The sequence below is a fragment of the Dicentrarchus labrax genome, unplaced genomic scaffold, assembly GCF_905237075.1.
Source record: "Dicentrarchus labrax unplaced genomic scaffold, dlabrax2021, whole genome shotgun sequence".
NCBI lineage: Eukaryota > Metazoa > Chordata > Actinopteri > Moronidae > Dicentrarchus > Dicentrarchus labrax.
The window spans coordinates 14,273,099-14,293,131 of record NW_026136710.1 but is presented as its reverse complement, the minus strand read 5'-3'; the positions used below and the strand labels follow the sequence as shown (position 1 = coordinate 14,293,131).

Below are 20,033 nucleotides of genomic sequence, written 5' to 3'. Positions count from 1 at the left end.
AGATTATGCATCATAGAAAGATTTCTTACATGCATAAACAACAAATTGAGCTTGACAGATGAAATGGTGAAATGTATTTGTGATTGGTAAGATGCACCAGTTACACCATGCATGTCCTGAAATTTGACCAATGACTGAAAAGTGCTCCAAATTACATTCTTGCCTCTGTCTTCGTACATGTTTGCCAGATGGATTGGTAACCACATCACATGCAGAACTTAAGAAATCAATATGGAGGTTGTTTTAAGAAGTTACTTACTTGGTCTCTGTAACTTATTTGATATGACATGTATCTATAGTGGAGTCGATAGTAATTTTAAACTTTATATTAACCAAACAAAAAGAAGTGATTGACGAAGCTGCTTTAACGCCATGGTGCAACTCTCCTATAGACCACAGGGTGGCGCTGACCGGCTACAAAGTGCTTAAAGCAGAAATCCCGGACAACCATGAAGTGTTTTATTTTGATGTAGTGAGCGAAAACGAAGAGGAGCGCAAAAGAGAGCTCACACCCACACAAGTTTTTGTAAAACACAGTGCTCAAACTGTTACTGTTGCACTACCACAACACTTCCTCCATGTGAAGCACGGGACCTGTGTGCTCAGCTGGATTGGTCCACCACAACATCGGTTATCAGTCTGCTTACAGTCTCCCCGTTTCTCAAACAGCTAGCTAGCCGTCGTAGTACAGACGCTTCTTACACCGCAGCCGGAGAAGGAACCTCACTATTCTGACTTGTGGGCCTAAGTAACACGTCAAGGTAAGGGTTATTTATTCCCATGTAGTGTTTGGGGTTTTGTTGTTTCCTGTAGCAGTAATTACCGGGCGTACTATCAGCCGCACTAGCATCCTTGACTCCTGCCTGACAACATCTGTATCTTTGACAGATGAAGCAGCTGCTAACGTTAGCTGAGCTGTTTGGCTTTGACGCTTAGAGCTAAGTTAGCTCAGACGACGGTAAACAACGGTTTCCCCTGTTAATGTGTGATAGCGTTGGTAATTAAAGACGCCTGCTCTTTTTAATGTTGTTTACAGCCAGTCTAACAATTCTTAATTGTGAGTATGAGTGAGCTGTTAATTTTACTAGGAAAGCTTAAGCGTTTTTGTGTCAGGTGCACATTTACTGTAATGTTATAACACGTAGAGTCGACCGTGTTTGTGAGTTAACGTAAGAAAACGATGTGTGGTTAATGACTGCTCTTGGTCTAATGGTTTAATAACGATGAGTACCTTTGCTCAGGAAACAGTTTTATTTATTATTTTATAGCGGTTTAAGTTGCATTCACATGTCAAGTATTTATTTTCTAGTATTTATTTTGATCTAGTGACTCAAATGAGCACAGTCAGTGTTGTGGTTTATGATTATATGACAGACTTCATAACATGTTTGAAATACACCATCTTTTTTTTTTTTTGCTGGTGATCAAATGGACTTCAAAAGCTATTTTTTCGCGTTGAAAGCACAATTTATTTTCCCAAATGGTCTCTGTTGACAGATTTGGCTTCAATTCCCTATTCTGTGTTTGTAAATTAGTCTGTAAATAACTTATTAAAATTAATTAATTTAATTAGAATCTAACTTGGATAAACTACTATTACTGTGTCACAATACAAGTGAAATAGAGGTGATTAATGGAGAATCAGTTTAAATAAAATAAATATATATATATATATATATATATATATTATTATGCCAATTAAATATCTCATATTCTGAGTAATATCAGCTGTGATTGTGTGCTAACACTACAGTTGAGTTGGCCTCATGGAGGCTCATCCCTCCTTTTACAGGAGCTTATCTGTTTCACGGCTCCGCTGATCACTGACAGGGTCGCCCTGTTGATCTTTTAATGAAGCTGGGGATCCTCCTCTGCTCCAGATGGCCCTGTGTTTAACTTGTATGTCTGTGAGACCGTGTTTGTGTTATTATTAATGCTGTACATGGCATTGACCCCCTGCAAGCTCTGATAAGTCCTCTCTCCCCCTCCCCTCCTGCCCAGATAATGAAGGTCAGGTCATGTGACTTTTGGTATGATAAGAGGCGCAGGCAGTACAGCATCTGGAGCTTGGCAGCATCTGTTGGTGTTTCACAAGGCTCAAATCTAACTGCTTGTTCTTCGTGTAGCTGCTGTGATCACCAGGGATCAGGGAAGTTCAGGGCTTTAGCCAGCAGTTCAGTTATGTATAATATACAATACCTTTGTCTATGAACTATAGAGACATTTGGGAGCTATGCTGCAATGCTAGTGTGCAGCTTAGCCTACTTAGCAACGATGTCCAGCAAGGAGGGATTTGATATTCTACATCTCTTAATGTAAATTTAGTATTAGCGTATGTCCAGGCCTCCCTGATTTGGGGTGAAAGGCAAAGACCAAATTAACCACTGTTTGACTGATATTCAGACAAACCCCTCCTGGGCAGAGAGTGAGACTTGCAGTGACATTGTGTGTCTTGCTATAAGTGATAATATCATGTAAAGACTTGTTTTTTTTAACATCACCAATGTAGCAACTGCCCAGAAACCCCTTTCTGTGAATGGTAATGAGCCTTGATGTGTGTCTCACCGCTTATCTGTGATCTAAGTAGGTCAGGCTTGGTAAGTTGCCTCTCTTCTATAAAAAGTCTACTGTATCTGGTGCATTGCGAGTTTCATCCAGGGTCACGTCTCTATATTTTGATGTACTCCATTGAGGCTGAGTCCACTTATAATGGCACATTGTAGTACTCTGTGACCATCAAAAGTAAAACTGGATTTCAGCTCTTTTGACACAAAAATGTCTGCGTCCAAGAATAGTCAGGAAAACATAGAGGTCATACTGGCCAGATATGTTACACTTTGAGGAGAGTATCTCCAGAGAAAAGCGACACAGATAAGCACACAGCCTTGGATGCTGAGTATGGGAGGAACATTTACAGTTTGTCTGAAAGGGACTAGAGAGACCTGGCAGTCAAGAACACCAGGAAACAGTTGCGTTCAGTAGTCTGCAAAATGCGTGGTATTCTTCTTGTGAGTTTACATCATATATAGGCTGGCAGTGAAGGTAGAGAGACCACCTGGAGTGGGTGTCTCTTCCCACACATGGTCTTCATACTGAACTTGGCTGGAGCGCCCACTGTCTTGTTTTTCCTATGGCTTCTCCCCTTGTTTTTCTGTATCTGTGAGATTTACTCAGCTCCCACACACTGACAGTGCCACAATCCTGTCAGAACCATGACGGAAATCAAGGATCTCTTGTCTCTGTTTTTCTCTCTTTTCGTGGCTCCTTTCCTTCTCTTTCCATTACTCTCACAGATAATAAGCAGATAATAAGCTGAGTGGACTTAGAGATGGAAATGGCCCTCTTGCAATTATGCTAAAAGATTTAGGCTATATGCTGTACAAATGATAATTAATCATGTTGTATAACTGACATCACAAGCAGAGTGAGCCGTTGCTTTTATAGACGCATCAAATCTGTCCACTTAGAGCTGAAGTTTGTGATACTAGACGTGTTGGCATGGGTTAATTAACACTTAACAGAATGTGTGGAGAAAGTCCAGTCTCCACGGTTGCTTCATATGCAAAGAGCTGCATCTACTTATGTTTCAGAGCTAGTGAACAGCATCTCTGATTGTTTTTCCCACACCCTTTCATTACACCCACAACCTGTTTCATGTTGCCCCCTTGAACACTGTGTACCAGCTGTTTACAAAGGTAATTAACGTTAATTTAACATATATATTTTATCGTTATTTGTCACAGGATGTATGCCATTCCAAAATTATTCTTGGCTAAAGAGATATAGTTACCATCTGTTTTTTGTGTATCTTGACTCCCACTTCACTGTTGCTTTAAGTCAGTTCCTGCATGGTCACAGTTTTAAAACAGAGGGAAATTCACTGGGCATTGAGATGTGGAGTATACTTAGGGTAGGCCAATATTTGTTCTTCTGTTATGGCCTCCCTCAGTGAAGTCGCTTTCAAAAAATACAGGCCAGATTATTCAATAAACCATCTGTCAATTACAAACGATCTTCCATCAATCAGATCAACAAACCATATTACATAGTCAAACTATTATCGAAGCCAGTATGGAGAAGAGCACAAAGTCTTCAGTGCTGTTCTTTGCTCTTCTTTCAAAGAAGAAATAGTCCAGTTCTGATATAACTGATGCTAGCAGCATCTACGCTAACCTCTTTAAGCAGCCACCATTGTTGTTTTTGACTCTTCTCACTCACGTTGTCACACCTACACCTAATGTTAAACCACGCTTATAGCCCATGCCGTAGCTGCCAGTCGTTCATAGGACGCTGATTGGTCTGAACAACTGTGGTTTGGACACAAGCGCATAACTTGTAGCCTGCCAAGATATAATGTCTTGTGAATTCATGATTTTGTGAGTCCAGCTTCCTGGCAAGGTTACGGTTGAACATGCCACCGAAGAATCATATATTGTGTCAGTAGAACAGGCAACTGATTGATTCTTTGCAACTCCTTTAAAACACAATCTGTTGGTAGCTTGTATGTCATTAATTGATATTGGTTGATGTTTGCACTACAGGAAGCATGTGTAGAGTTACAGTTATCTTGCAATTCCCATCAAGATTATCATTTAATTGTATGCTTTATGTTAGCAGTTACCATGATATTTACTAATTTCGTAGACTCTTTTGCCAAAAGCCCATAGCAAATAGTGTAGTTTTTGAAGACAGAAAGAAATGTTGCTGACTGAATTGAGTTAGATACCTCACTCCACCACTGAGTCTCACAGTGATTGTAGGATGAGTTGTCATTTCTTTGTTGTAGTTATCAAGAAAATTTAGGTAGGTGGGTGCCATGACAGTTGCGATGAATAGGCGATAGTGATTTAAGCTCAATGCAAGACGCGACTTGGAACCCGTGTAGAGTCTAATTAACAGTCATAGTTACTAAGCTGATTGAAGACCCGACATCCTGCTGTGTTTTGGGCCACTTACAGAAATTTTATATTGAGAAGAAAAAGAGGGCCAAGCACCGATCCTCAGGAACTGGCGCTTAGACACTTCTCCTTATCGTGCCACTTTGATAACTAGAACCTGTGCAAAACTCTTGGAAAATTTACACAAAGACAATAAAGCATGAATCATGAGCTCTATAGCAGACATAATTGTAGGTGAAATAGCTTGATCAGGGTTAGAGGGAATAGGGTCCAGAGGACAATTTTGTGTTGGGACAGTTTAAAGACATCTTCCTCAGAGAGACGGTAAATTATAAAAATTGTAATGCACCCTTAAACAGAGGAGATACACTGTGGTTGGATGGTTCAGTGACTGATTGCTGCCACCTTGTTGGTAAAGAAGGATGCAGCTGAAAGAGAGGTGGCTGGTGGAGGAGGCATGGGGTTATTACTAGAATTTCAATTCAGTATTCAGTACTCTTTTTTTAGAGTAGCCATTTTAGGAAGACACCGTCCAGATAAATCAGAATGTACTGTTTTGTCCATTTTCCTGCTCTGTCCCAGTACTTTGTCCCATTTAAAGGCTCCACCTGTTGATGGAACAGTAGATGTTTGAAAGGTCAGCAATTGTTCTCCCCATGTATTTTCTCAATTTGTTCTTATGTCTTAGACACCAATTCCCCCGGAGGTTTCCATCTGATGGAGCACTGGTTGTCAGTCTTTGTGAAGAGGCACCATGTTTCCTTGTCACGTAACCCCCTGGCCCTCTGCTGAGCCTCCGGCCTCCTGTGGCAGTCATGCACCCCCGGCACAGCCCTCACAACCCCTGCCTGATCTGCTGTGCAGCTGTCCTGCTCCACCTTTGAACACTCACTCTGAGACACCCTCCCCAGACCCCATGGAGTCCCTCATCGTGGTCACAGAGTACGAACCCAGCAGACCACCTGGAGAGGCTGGGGATGAGGAAGAGGTAAGATGAAACACGCTCAGGTAACACTATATGTACCTGAGACTGAACGTTTGGGCTTCTACTGAATTAAATGACATGTGATGATACATGGCCACTAGTTTTATTCTTTCCAGACCCCATTTCAGACTCAAATCAACACTTTGCAGTTAAGACAGTATAGGAAGTAAATGTTCTAATCTTTACATGATAATGGCATGGCATTAATTGGTATTTTTTAGATCCATAAATACATCGTAATTTAGGGCATGACCATGAGTGACATCAGTATTATAACTGACACATCCTCCACAAAACATTTAGTTTATTAATTTCACAAAGGTTTATGTTGAAGCTGTGTTGTGTTATATTGTTCAGGTGTTGCTATTATTGTATGCATGTAAACTTCAGTCTCATATAAGACAGACAAATACCACATATTGGCCATCATACCCATACAAGGACAACCATTCCTATGTGAACCTGCAACAAGGATTTAAATGTATCATATCTCAGGTAGAAGAAATGGACAGTTCAGAGACGCCCGAGCCAGCTTCCTCTGTGGCGGCACCTTTCCGGACTCCTTCTTGCGACCTGCTGTCCCACACAGTTGGGCGGCCAGAGGCTCTGCGACCTGAAAGCCTAGAGCAAAGGGGAAGATTAAACCTGTCAGACAGGAAACTATCTCTGCAAGAGCGTTCTCAAACGTCAGCATCGCCCTGCAGCTCTCCAGGACTCAACGGGCGCTATATTTACCCGTCACTTCCCTACTCTCCCATCACATCACCCCACTCCTCTCCGCGCTTACCCCGCCGACCCACTGTGGAGTCCCACAGTGTTTCCATCACAGACCTCCAGGTATGGCCATGCCTTGAGGCTAACACATGTCCAGGGTTAGGGATTTCAAATTTTTTAAAGCCTTTTCAACTGTGAAGTTAATATTGCTGCTTAAAATGTGTCCCAGCCTTTCTGGAATAAAATAAATACTGCTAACACAAAATAATGCTATAATTGCTTTTTGCCATATTGATACCAGCAGTTCATCTTAATACTTATTGTTTATCCTTATTATCAGTTTTCTTTGTCTGTGATTGGTCAGATGATCAAGAAATCACAGGAAATGATCCAATATGAGGTTACAGCCAGTGCAATAATAGTTTTGATTATATAATGTATGTTCTTTGCACCAGCTTGCCAGTGTATTCCCTTAAGGACTGTGCATTGCATAAAGCGTTACACATGAATGACCAAGCTCACTGATGTTCACACATAGCCAGGCTCGTACAGAGGTGTTCCTCTTGCACATCTTAAATATTAGCATCATACTTGCCTGAAAGTAAGCAGAACTACATGTGCATTTGTCTTAAAAGCAGCAGCACACTGGTAGAGACTGAACTTTGTGGATGCAAAGGTAAGGTTTTACAGTCTCAGTAGATGTAGACAATAGCTGTGATCCCTGTTACACATAGATGCAGAAAACTGTAAATGTCACATGTGATGGTAGAATCTCTCTTAGAGCAACTGGCTGCAGAGGTTCTCCTATGTGACATTTAGAGCCTTACAGATGTGTTTGCTTTCACAGGATCACATATTGCAGATGTGAAAAAAATACACTTAATGGTTAATTAGGTGAAATATTTGGAAATATCGTCTTATGGTGGAGACTGACACTGTAATTCGTCTGAATTCTGTACACATCATCTTACTGTCTTCCTTGGCATGCAGGCTTTTTAATAATCTAATTTAAAGACCCAACAAGAAAATAAATTACATTTAGTAATGTATTTTTAATGAAAAGCTGGATAGTCAGTGCATCCCTAGTTGTTGCTGCGAATCATTCTCTGCAGGCTTGGTTCAGTTTGTTCTCAGCAGTGTCTGTGTTCCTCTCACTCACTGTTTTAAATCCACACTGCTTTTCACCATACAAGTGAGTGACCTTTAAATACTGCAAAATATACTACAGAACTGTTAGAACTGGGCAATACATCCTACCTCTCAAATCCAACGTATCCTGGAAGATTAGCAGATAGGATTAGTGCCAACATTTAAAAAGTAAATTGCCAGTCTTTATTTTAGATTTATAAATGTCTGTAGAGGTTTTACTTCAAATGAATCTTAGAAAATGACAAATTCAACTGGGACAGTGATTGCAGAGTCATACTGACATGCTGACAAGCACAGAAAAATGTGTCTTGAGTTGAAAGACATCAAGCACCTTTGGGAACACTGATGTGCAAAACTCTGCACTTATGAGTTTCTGTTGAAAATGGAAATGTAAAAAATAAAAAAAATTAATTGAAGTCAAATTGAACATACAGGATTTTGCATGGTGTTCTTAAAAAAAAACTTATTTTGTAAGAATACTCATGATATATCTAGGGTATGTAAATAGCTGATGTGATTTCATTTGAAAAGAACCATTTTCTGCTCCTCTCTTTTCTCTTGCCTCCCTCTCTTCAAGGACTGTGTTCAACTCAACCAGTACAAGCTGAAAGATGAGATTGGAAAGGTACCATCAGAGACAACTCACTGATTGCTCCCTTTCACTGGCTCTTCCATTTTCTTCTCCCTTCCGCCTACTGCATGTCTGTCAAGTAGCGCACATCATCAAGGACACGCAGTAACAGTCTCTGATATCCCTCTCTCCCCCGGCTGTCCTCATTTCCCAAACTCTGTGTAAACTACCAGGCCATGGGAGAGTTGGAAGATGGATGAGAGGCTGGTATAAATAGCGCTCTCTAAGGGTTGTGCAAGGCTTAGTGGATACAAGCATGTGTGTGAGTGGATGTACTTGTATGCACGTTAAGACAGAATGTGCATGTCTGTGAATTTCTGTATGTAGGTAGACATGTTAATGTGTGTGGTTTTGTGTTCAGCGGAGACAATTAGAGCCTTTCAGGATTGTTGGAGAGGCTTCTGTTATCAGATCATCTCTGGGACTGTAGGATGAGCTCTGTGCAGCCTCACCAATCTGCTCCCCCAGCAGGAACTGATCCTGCTCTCTCTCCCTCCCTTTTTTCTCCCGCTCTCTGTTTGTTTTTTGGGTATGCATTTGTGCACACAGGCTACTAATTGGGCCTAGTTTTTATCCTGAATTTCCTGTGTGTGGGCAGGGGAGCTTGATAGCATTAACCAGATCCAGTTTCCTTAATTAGCCTGAAATCAAAAATGAAAGAGAGAGAGGGAGAGATGATTTGAAATTCTCTGTTCTCACTTTGAAGCAGCTGGTACTCTTTCAGTGTACACTGTCAGCCCACACACTTCCCTTGTGTGTGTATGCGTTCCTGTGTGTATTTGTGTTTATTTAGTTTGCTTTACACAGAGTGTGATTTTTTTTTTTTCACATGAAGAATTGACAGCTGCTCAGTCTCACTTTATTGGCTTCTGTTCTCTTTTACTTATTTCCGGCCCAGGGCTCCTATGGTGTTGTTAAGCTGGCTTACAACGAGGATGACAACACATACTATGTGAGTTCTTCATACACACACAAATACAGATGCAAGTCCTTCCCAACTATTAACACGGTGTCTGTTTCTCTCACTTCACTGTCATTCCTAATCACTTGTCACACAGCGCCCCACCACCTGCATGCACAGACAAGCCTTGTAATAATCAAACCCTCTTGTCACACTTAATGGTGTGATTTCATGTAAAATCTCCACATATGAAAATGTCTCCAGTTAATTGTGCCTCCCTGAGCACTGTAATAACACATCAGACTGAGCTTCTCTGTTTGCTGTTCATGATTATTGCTTCAGTTCTCATTAAGCTACATGATATTGACAGATAATGACGTGGGGATTATTTTAATATTCCTCCCAAGTGACAAAGCCCACATGTCACATTCAGTGGTTATATCATTGCCATAATAACTGAGTGCATCGTGGCTATTAAAAAAAGTCTTAGTTCCCCGAACATGGAAAATATCTGTAGCTGTCACACATTGCGCTCTTTGCCTTGATGAACACGGCCTTAATGATTGTCAGCAAAGGTAATTGTTCAAGCAATGGTCAGGGAGATTGCTGACTAACATCTGCATCACATAAGTGTGCTTACAGGGGGCCATTAACTTTCTGTATATCCCTGTTTTTTCATCATCAGAAAACAAGTCCATTAGTTTTAATTTACATATCCCAAAATCACAACTTTGACTCAAAGTATAAATGTATCATCTCAAGTATAATCTATGAATTACAGCTAAACATTATTAGTGGGTGTAGTTGACATTTTGTGGAGTACTTTTATAAGATAAGGCATGATGAGTACATTACTTGCATGCTTGCATTTTAATCATTTTGCACCAAGGTTGGCAGTAAGAATAACCAGTGTAAGAGCCTACTTTTTAGAATCTTTTGTGCTGATGATGGTCAGTGTTAGTAGTCACAAATACACAAAGGATGTTCAAGGTGAGGCGAGACATTTATAGGGCGCTGGGATATTCATCCGTGGGTGTGTGAGTGGGCGCACTGTCAGTAATGCATCACCTCACTTTCGTCTACCTTTCTGTTCATTTTTTCTCTGACTCTCCCACCCCCTCTACTGTTTTTTCCTATCCTCCCCCCTATTCAAATCCATCTCCTGTTCTCTCCTGTAGGCGATGAAGGTGTTGTCCAAGAAGAGGCTGATGAGGCAGGCAGGTTTCCCACGTAAGTCTGGAGCCAGGGGCAGATGGTTAGCACAGCAGAGAGCACAGTCTCTTACAATGCTCCAGTGGTACATCAACACTGCTTACCAATACTGAAACCCACTTTGTCTTTTGTCTTATCCTATCCTGTCCTGTCCTGTCCTGTCCTTCTATCCTTCCCTCAACTTTAACCCACATTCTCTCTTTCTCAGGGAGACCTCCCCCTCGTGGAGCCAAAGCAGTCCCTGAGGGTCCCCCTCAGCCCAAAGGACCCCTTGAGCGGGTCTATCAAGAGATTGCCATCCTGAAAAAGCTGGACCATCCTAATGTGGTGAAACTTGTAGAGGTGAGTGCTGTGAAAACATACATATCGTGTGTCATAATATGTGTAATGTTTTCCAGTCCATAGTGGCTTTCATTTTAGGGAAAACAAATGCAGGTATTACATTAAGGTAACAAAAAATAGATAAATATCAGAACACGACAGAACAGAATTAGGTGTACTCAAGATTAAGAAGTATACAAACAGTACACAAAAGTGCACCTCTTCTCTCAAAAAGCAACAATGGTGTGTTGCCAAATCGCTAATGGAACAAAATGGAAAGAAGCCTCAGCAAAATGTCACAGAAGGATGGAACATAAAGGATCAAAACAAGAGTTTGCATGTTGCTTATTCTAACACTTCTGTACGAAGGTAAAGCAAAACTGCATTATAACACAGCCATGTGTGTACCATTTTCATAGCGTTGCTGTTCATATATTCATATTAACATAAAACAATTTATGTGCAATTATTAGAGATTGCAGAGTGAAAGTGGATTTATTTATACTGAATACAAACAATTATCTATTGTGTTTCGACTAATTTCCATTCCTCTGTGATTTGGTGCCAGGTTTTGGATGACCCCAGCGAGGACCATCTGTACATGGGTACGTTGTGGCCAGACAGTCAGCCCTCAGAATAACACAAACACACACACACTCAAACAGTCATGCATAAAGCAAGCATAAAAGAAAGATATTTTAAATTCATCTTAAAATATATTGTTATTTTGTTTTTTTTAGTTTGTTTGTATCTGTAACTGAAAAGCTTCAATGACTAACCTCATCTGTGTTTCTGTCACAGTGTTTGAACTGGTCAAGCAAGGGTAAGCTAAGCCTCTTTTATGGTAATGATTGTGACACTGGAATGAGCTCAATCTCATTAGTGATGATTATTTAATGAGAGTGTGTGTGTACCTGTTTATGTGTTTATGTATTCAGGGCTGTGATGGAGGTGCCGACAGATAAACCTTTCAGTGAGGACCAGTCACGCTTTTACTTCCAAGATCTGCTCAGGGGAATTGAGTACTGTGCGTTTTCCAAACCTCCTGCTACTCTTCCACTAAACCTGTGAATGCATGGTAGAGCATTAAGAATGGGGTGATTAGGGTTGTGCATCTATCACTCTCATAGTGTTTTTCCACTAAATTAGCTCTGGTTCTTGAACCGTTCAGGATTCTTGGAACCTTGGTGCTATCTAGCAAACAAGCCCGTGTTTCCACCAGTTTTGAGTGGAACCAATAAAGGATGCTTCATCAACAGAGGGCGCTGTACAATGCACAGTAGCCTGTATAATATGACACACATACTTTGGTTCCCAAAGAAAACCTGCTATTTTTTGGTTCCAGCTGGCAACCAACTTTTTACGTTCTGAAACAATTTATTTTTGGTTGAAATGCTCCAAACGGTTCAAAACAAGGTGTCCGCTCCCTGAATGGAGCTATCAAATGATTTTTTACGCATATGATAAATTGTGATTTGAAGCTATTCAATATTGATTCAGCTGCTATAATATTTTATAATCCTGGTATCAAGAGGAAGCGCTTTTGTGTCTAGATCAGAATCAGAAGAATCAGAATCAGAATGAGATTTATTGCCAGGTAGGTTTTTATACATACAAGGAGTTTGTCTTGGTGCAATGGTGCTTAAAATATACAATCACACAAAAAAATAAAAAGATAAATATATAAATCACACAAGAATATACAAGTCACACAAAAATCACAAAAGAATAAAGTACTTTTTTTTTTTTAAATATTGATAAATAAAGATAAGAAAGATAAGAAAAGATAGGAAAACTGTACAGAATTCCACGGAAGAAAGAAGAAAAGTGGGAAACAGAACAGCTGGAGTTATTCCCCTGATGTTCATGAGCTCTTCTCTAGTGAAAGAGCCCCGGGTATCACAGCCGAAAACTGAATTAACACACAAAACAAGAAAAAACAAAGCGCACCAACACACCGAGGCAACCGTCCGTGGCGCCATCTTAGATCTGCCCTCATCCTACAGTTCTTCCATGCCATTTACACAAGTCCTTTGTCTATACTTTTCTTGACTGCAGCCACCCACAAGACTCCTTTCACATCGTTTCAGTGGCTCTTAATGCATTTCAGCACAGCAGACGAGGTCTAGCACAAGGTGTCGTCTAGGAGACTAGTACTGAAGGAGGAGAGGGAGGGCTCTGCGGTAGAGTCACTAAAGCAGCATTTTTTATTTATTCTTTCTTATTATAAGTAATCAGTCACAGTGCAGGTAGTTTGGTTCAAAAAAATACATTTCAAACAGATAAATACAACACATCTGTTGTTTACACATCTAAAGCAGGGACTGTGGGTGTAATCCTTTCAGTTGATGGCTGTTATTGCTGAATATTTTATCCCACTTCCTGTCTAGTCAAGTGTACTGCCATAGTGCCAGAGAGTCCTCCAAAGGGGTCTAAGCCATTTTTTATTTTATCCTGTCAAGCCAACAACTGATTTGTTCACAATTAAAAATTATAATACTCAGTAGGTGAAAAAAAATATTTTAACACACCCCCCTCACCCACCTCAACTCAGACTTGTTTGCAATATAAAATAATACTCTTGTCATAAAGCATAATTCCTCAAATATGGTGTTGTAATAATTTTCTATAAATTTTTCTATTTCAACAGTACATTACCAGAGGATCATCCACAGAGATATTAAACCCTCTAACCTGTTAGTTGGAGAAGATGGACACATAAAGATAGCAGACTTCGGAGTCAGTAATCAGTTTGAGGGGGCTGATGCCCTCCTAACCAGCACAGTGGGAACACCTGCTTTCCTTGCCCCTGAAACGCTCTCTGAGACCAGAAAGAACTTCTCCGGAAAGGTAAAGGAACAGTTAGCTAACTAGTGCCCTCTGGGGATGATTTTTTAGAATTGCAAGAACCTTTGCTTTTTGGTTTTAAAACGAGTATTCGTAGTATTCATATAAAATTTACTGTCCTAGTTTTCATATCTTTCATATCTCTGTCTTGGGACCAAATACATTTTTACATACAGTGGTGGATTTCAACTACCATACACTAAAGGAACAATTTCATAACATAAAATCATCATCATGTTGTAGGCTTTGGATGTTTGGGCCATGGGAGTGACACTTTATTGCTTCGTCTTTGGAGTGGTGAGTGTGTGCAGCAATACTGTGTACTATTATTTTATCCTTAATGACTATCTGCTGGTCTGCCATTGAAAACAACCTTTCTTTCATTCAGTGTCCATTTATGGATGAGCGCATCCTCAGTCTTCATCAGAAAATCAGGACTCAACCTGTGGAGTTACCTGAACAGTAAGTTCGGCTGTTTGTTGAAGTTATAGTAGAACTACACATCTCAGTTGTCGTTTTATTATCTGCCTTATTACTTATTACTCATTCTTTCTGTTTCAACAGTGCTGATATATCCGATGATCTCAAAGATTTGTTGCTGAAAATGCTGGACAAGAATCCAGAGACTAGAATATCAATCCCACAGATTAAGGTAACTGTAATAAAGTCTTTGCACTTGCATCAGTTCTATAAGATTTGCCTCCAAAGACACTTTGTCAGAATGAAATACAAAAAGAAATTCTTTGTTCTCCTCACGTTTGTGTACAGGTGCACCCGTGGGTGACGAGGCACGGTGCTGAGCCTCTTCCTCTGGAGGATGATAACTGCTGTATGCTGATTGAGGTAACGGAGGAGGAGGTGGAGAACTCTGTTAAACACATCCCCAGCCTGGCTACAGTGGTGAGTTTATGAACATGTCTTCCTCACACCGATGAACATCACAGTCACGCCGAAGTCTAATTTGTTTTTGCTTCTCGGGTCATTAAATCAAATGTCACCAATGGGTACAGTTTATTTTTAATTCAGCTACTGTGAGAGACATGTCACATGTCAGATGTCACCTCTGGAGATTATACTAAAAACATGGTAACAAATGTAGAGGAAAATTAGCAATTAATTTTCTCCTTAAAAAGCATTTATTCATTAGATATTTTTCAATTTCTTACATATAATTCTATAACTATATTTCAGTCACATTGCACCACCTACAAAACAGTCATTACACCACTTCCACCCACATGATTGCCCTCTCTGCACTTTGTGCTCAAGCAGATGTATGACTCATTTAGTCCTTGCACTTTATTTTCATTAATTACAGTAGTTGACGCCAAGTGCTGTGAAGTATATGAACGTCTGGGATTAAGTTGAAGCAGACGCTTTTTGCGTGAACTAGCACTGAAGTACTGCCCTGGCCATTGCCTGTACGAAGTTCAAATGTAGTAATATAAAATCCATCAGACCTCCAAAATGTTGCTGCTACCATAACCGCACATTTGTTTTACAAAAGAAGATCGTTTATAGTTAAAGTTTTTCTTATTCACACTGCTGAGCGTAGTGTTTGAATCTTGTATTATTCTTTTTTCAGATCCTGGTGAGAACTATGCTGAGGAAGCGCTCCTTTGGGAACCCCTTTGATTGGGGCCGTAAAGAGGACCGCAGCAGTTTGTGTGCTCCAGGGCAAACGCTCACGTAAGGATTGTTTACAGACACACTACACACTCTAAGCTCTGTCTCTAGCAAAGGTTTGCAGTAACATTAGGAGTCAAAGTACTTAGAGCAGTTCTCACTTAACGCTACTAGGTCCTGCTAATGTTTGACTAGCAGTTTGTCTAGTATCTTCTTATTATTTCTCTCTTCCTTCTCCTGCCCTGCAGGAAAGGCAGAGCAGGCAATATGAGGTACTGCTACATTCATTGTGACCAAAGAAGGTAAATAACTTCAGGACAACTCTTCCCTGCTTTAGTACTGTTTCAGTGGTAGAGTATACTTAAGCATGACATACACAGCTGCATTTCTCAATATGGCTATAATGGTCGAATACTCCTGTTTATCAAGTTTGTAAACTAGCCTGTGCTAGTTTAAGGGTGTTTGGACAAGCCATCTTCAGGAATGTTGTGCTCTAGAGTACCTGCAAGATGATTTACTCTATAATTTATGTTGAAGGGTGCATTTGGCAAAGCATGTAGGTGTGTAGTACAGAAAATCCAATTTGAATTTATAACAAATTATAACTATTATTGCATTATTCAAAATATTTAGATTTAAATATTTTGTCTTGAATACACTATTTTGTATTCACAAAGCCATGACAAGTGACCAGAGCTGTGGTTTAGATACTTGATCTCTGCAATAACGCACAATATTATGGAGATGGACAAAGTATTATGAACACATTGCAAGGATTATGATCTATTTATTGCCACTGTGTCAGACAGGTGTTGATACAATTTGGCAGTAATATGTGATGATAATGTTTGATTGGCATTATATATTGAACTGTTTGTGTCATGCAGCTAAATATAATATTGCCACGCTTATAAATGTTTACTTCGATATATACCAAAATAAAGTTGAATCTTTGCCTCTCAGACACAGTCAAAAGTAGCACTTTGTCCACACTCAGTTTATTATGAGCCCAGAGCATCCATTTATCTGGATTAGTTGTTACCCATCCCTTTGCATGAAGCCCTCTCCACACTTATCCAAAGGACATGCCTGAAAATTGATACATCTTTGTGTCTTTGCTTGACTAAAATGTCTGAAAACTTGCCCAATTGCTTGCGAGATGTCCTTAATTCTGGCTTCCTGGCATTGTGTAACAAATAACAAGTAGCCTATTCCTTTCTCTGTTCAGCAATATAGGGTTGAAAGCAGACCTATAGCAGTGCTACTAATACTGTGTCTGGTGTGTTACTTAGGAAACAGGAGAGTGGCGATGGCATGAGGAGTATGGACCTGCCCTACGTGGGAGAGGATGAGGCTCTTTCCTGATGCAGAGGGTTTATTATGCACGCTGGCGTCTGCCTGCCTGCCTGCAACCACACCGCACGACACCCCTTTACTTACAGTTTTATAACAGGCAGCCTACACCTATGAACATTTCCTGGGAGGTGGAAAAATGTGCTGGATGCAAAAAAAACAAACAAAAACAGGAGAAATTGAGGATCTAAGGCACTTTGCTTTTATTCCATTCCTTCCTGTTAAAACACTCAGTTTGGGGTTGTGGGACTTGAGACTGTCACATGGGAGTCTTGAACCTGTCTTCAGCCCTTATTGCCCAACCCACTCTCCTCTTCTTATCCTGCATGCATTTATAGTCCTAGCATGCTTTGTCTCAGGCTTCTACTGTACAGTTTCGTGTTTTATTGTAGTTTAGCAACTTTCTCCTTGTATTTACTTGACGATGCTTTCAGGTACACAGGGCACTGGAACAGGCGATGGTTTATGGGGAGGGACGGTTTGTTTCACCATCACCTCCACATTCTCTTTAGTAGAGCAGGCTTCTTGACAATGATTGTCTGGTTCACTCTGCTTGCTTCAGAGTAGCAGTGCCCAGTTTTGTAACATATTTTAGAGTGAAGAATCTGTACAGTTTTCCCAAAATGAAAAAGGGGAGTGAAAAAATGTTTACTTCATTGAATGCATGTGTTTACTTTCCAATGCAAGCACTATATATAAGCTATTTATAAGCATTTGCATGCTCATAGATACACTTGTTTGACACCGTTTTTTTTAGTCTTATCACTGGCTCTTTAATATTAATGCTCCCATCAACTACAGTCAATAGAAAGCTTTAAAAGCAGTTGATATATTGCTTTGTAAACAACCTAATTCATCACCACTGCATACACAATAGCATAGAAAAATTGGGATTTTCTTCTCCTTTGTAAAGCTAGTTCTTCTGATGGATCTTTTTAATGTGAGCAATGAGATGGTTTTTAGGTGTTTGTCATATATTTTCAAATTCTTAGAGCTGCAACAATTAAAACAATTATCACTACCTTCACGAGTAATGAAGCGATCTACCAAATATTTGAGCATATAAGAAAACCAGAATGTGTTGGTGCATATTCTGTAGCCATTGTCTGCAATGGTTAAAAATAGTTTTTTATTGTTTAATCTGCAAATCAATTTTCTCCATTTGTTTGGACAAACAAGGTTGTGTGTTGTGATGCTGAGTTCCACATGTTTCGACTGTGTCATGTATTTGTTTCACTTCTCAAAGTAAAGGTTTGTATGTAGATTGAAAACAGAAATTAATGACTATTGAACCTCAAGTTGAAATTGTGAATGTTCCTACTTGTAAAACTTCAATTATGTCTAATTTTGTAACGTATATTACGGTAACTTAACGAAAACAAACCTTTAAACTATTTGTTCTTTATTGCGCTATTAGAGCTGGCTGCCGAAGGAAGTTTTGAGATGGAAGCATAGTTCAGCTGTATTTGTACAAATCTATGCATGACATATCTGTAGAGGTGAACTTAAAACTGTTTTCATCATTTGTCGGAGGAGTACGCCACTCTGCAAATATTTCAAAAATAATTATAAAGTACTTTATTAAGTGATGTTTTATTTTAGATAATCCCAAAGCAGTAAATTTACATTTTTCCACTTGTGTTCCTTTTGTTTACCTTACATTTGTGTCCTTCATCTTCTCCAATATGTTAGTTTAGATAACGTCACTTGGCGTGTCTCTCACATAGAATATTGACAAAATATGAATTATAACATTTAATGCTTCCACACACTAATTACTTCAGCACTTAAGTGTTGAATGTATAAGAAAGGGACTTTTAGATATTTTTATTTTTACTTACTACTTGCATGTCACTCTGCACTGTATGTCTGTTTTTAAAACTAGTACTATGCATACAATGTGTCTTTCTCTGTATGGTGCGATGGTACACCCTGGCAGATTGTCACGTACAGGCTCAGTGGATGGATAAGGAGGGCTGTATGTGGTTCATTTATTTAATTAATTTTGTCTTACCCGATGTTTTATCCAGAAATATGTAATTAAGTTGTGCTCTCCACTGTTGAGTGCTGCAAACTGAGATAGGCACTCTGGCTTTAGAGTTTCATAACATTATTGGACTGTACTTTTGACAGATTTTTTTTTCTCAATGTTAGCCAATAATTTTTTAATGCCCACGATTTAGTCAGAGAATTAATTGCATAAAAATCTCAATTTATGTCACATTGTGAAATGTCACCTCATTTAAACATGCTTTAACACAAACTTATCAGAGATTTTGCATTCTGTCTCACTGTAAGTTGCTATAGACTATTGTTATCTAAGATAATATTTTACCTTGAGCAAAATAAGAAAGTTACTTCCCCCTTGGTTTGAATATTTTGCCCTCCATGACCAACAAGGTTGAACTGAAGGACATTTTGGGTTCGAACGCAGGGTGACGGTGCAAGCCACAGAAAAGCTGTAAGATAAATATTTTATACATACAATATTTATATCTGTACTTTGTTTCAGTGCAGTCTTTGCCCATTCTTGTCAGAAGAGCCAGGCTATGTGATTAACTGTTATTGTTCACATGATTTTGCATTCAGTAGTGTAAACTTATACCATTAAGAGCTTTGGGGGCTCTTTTCCCCTAAATGCATGCCAACATACTGAACACATAGCGCTGTATTGTCATAGCATGAGAGGTCCTTAACAACAAAATGGGACCTTTAAATGAATTATTCTATACATACTGTATCTTGTTCATCATTTGAATAAAAATATTATTGCCTTTCTGTACTGATTTTGCTCTGAATGTCTTCAGTTCCAGAAATAGTGCATTAGTGTGTGCTGTGTACTGTAACATTTCTGAAGCTGTAGCTCTTAAAAGCCTAAATATCACGTTATCAGTACATTTTACACATCTGCCATATTTGTCTAAGTGCTCTAAATTGAATGCACATAAAGTTAATTCATTTTTTAATATGTTTTTCCTAATTAGTTTGAAACATTTATATGTATTGACTCATTATTTAGGCCGACAGTATTTTATGTGCTCAGTGCATCTTTTGATGTTGCTTGTTAATGAAATATTTATTTACACCAGAGGAAACATCAGCATTTAAATACAGAAGTAAATGATTTAAGCTGTAGTTCCTCTAATTTGCTGACTTCAAGCAAACCCAGACTAGAAAAAAAAACAAATTATGTGCAAGAAAGAAAAGAGTTTGAGCTAAATGAGTCAGACTTTGGCTGAAGGGATGGATTTCTCTCTTCGATTTTTCTTTGAAGGAAAAACAGTGTGACACTGACCCCTTGTGCTAATTTCATAGCATTGCAATTCATCTGGCCATTTTAAAAAAACATCTCTCTTATCCTTACACACACACACACACACACACACACCCCACACA

The 20,033-nt window shown here is 39.4% G+C and overlaps 1 protein-coding gene across 4 annotated transcripts; it reads left to right on the top strand.

Moving 5' to 3' along the window:
- The first annotated feature begins 433 nt into the window (after positions 1 to 433).
- On the top strand, positions 434 to 19,419 carry LOC127370498 (calcium/calmodulin-dependent protein kinase kinase 2). 4 transcript variants are annotated; one of them, XM_051412617.1, is made up of 18 exons: positions 434 to 761; positions 5,587 to 5,886; positions 6,379 to 6,720; positions 8,324 to 8,371; positions 9,276 to 9,329; positions 10,457 to 10,508; positions 10,699 to 10,832; positions 11,380 to 11,416; positions 11,613 to 11,634; positions 11,750 to 11,784; positions 13,462 to 13,661; positions 13,902 to 13,955; positions 14,047 to 14,120; positions 14,223 to 14,310; positions 14,427 to 14,558; positions 15,244 to 15,347; positions 15,533 to 15,586; positions 16,577 to 19,419. In XM_051412617.1, exons 2-18 carry the CDS (start codon positions 5,653 to 5,655, stop codon positions 16,647 to 16,649), a joined length of 1,737 nt encoding a protein of 578 aa, XP_051268577.1. In that variant the 5' UTR covers positions 434 to 761; positions 5,587 to 5,652; the 3' UTR covers positions 16,650 to 19,419. The 4 variants fall into 4 exon arrangements, with proteins under 4 accessions (XP_051268577.1, XP_051268578.1, XP_051268575.1 ...); XM_051412615.1 differs by having other exon boundaries at positions 435 to 761; positions 11,750 to 11,838; XM_051412618.1 differs by lacking the exon at positions 6,379 to 6,720 and having other exon boundaries at positions 11,750 to 11,838.
- Positions 19,420 to 20,033: the final 614 nt, after the last annotated feature.

Bases quoted from the DNA above. Each gene is read 5' to 3' on its own strand.
- LOC127370498 (XM_051412615.1), top strand. From the start codon at position 5,653: ATGTTTCCTTGTCACGTAACCCCCTGGCCCTCTGCTGAGCCTCCGGCC. The intron at 10,509-10,698 runs GTAAGTCTGGAG...TCTCTTTCTCAG, and splicing joins GAGGCAGGCAGGTTTCCCAC to GGAGACCTCCCCCTCGTGGA. The intron at 11,417-11,612 runs GTACGTTGTGGC...TTTCTGTCACAG, and splicing joins CGAGGACCATCTGTACATGG to TGTTTGAACTGGTCAAGCAA.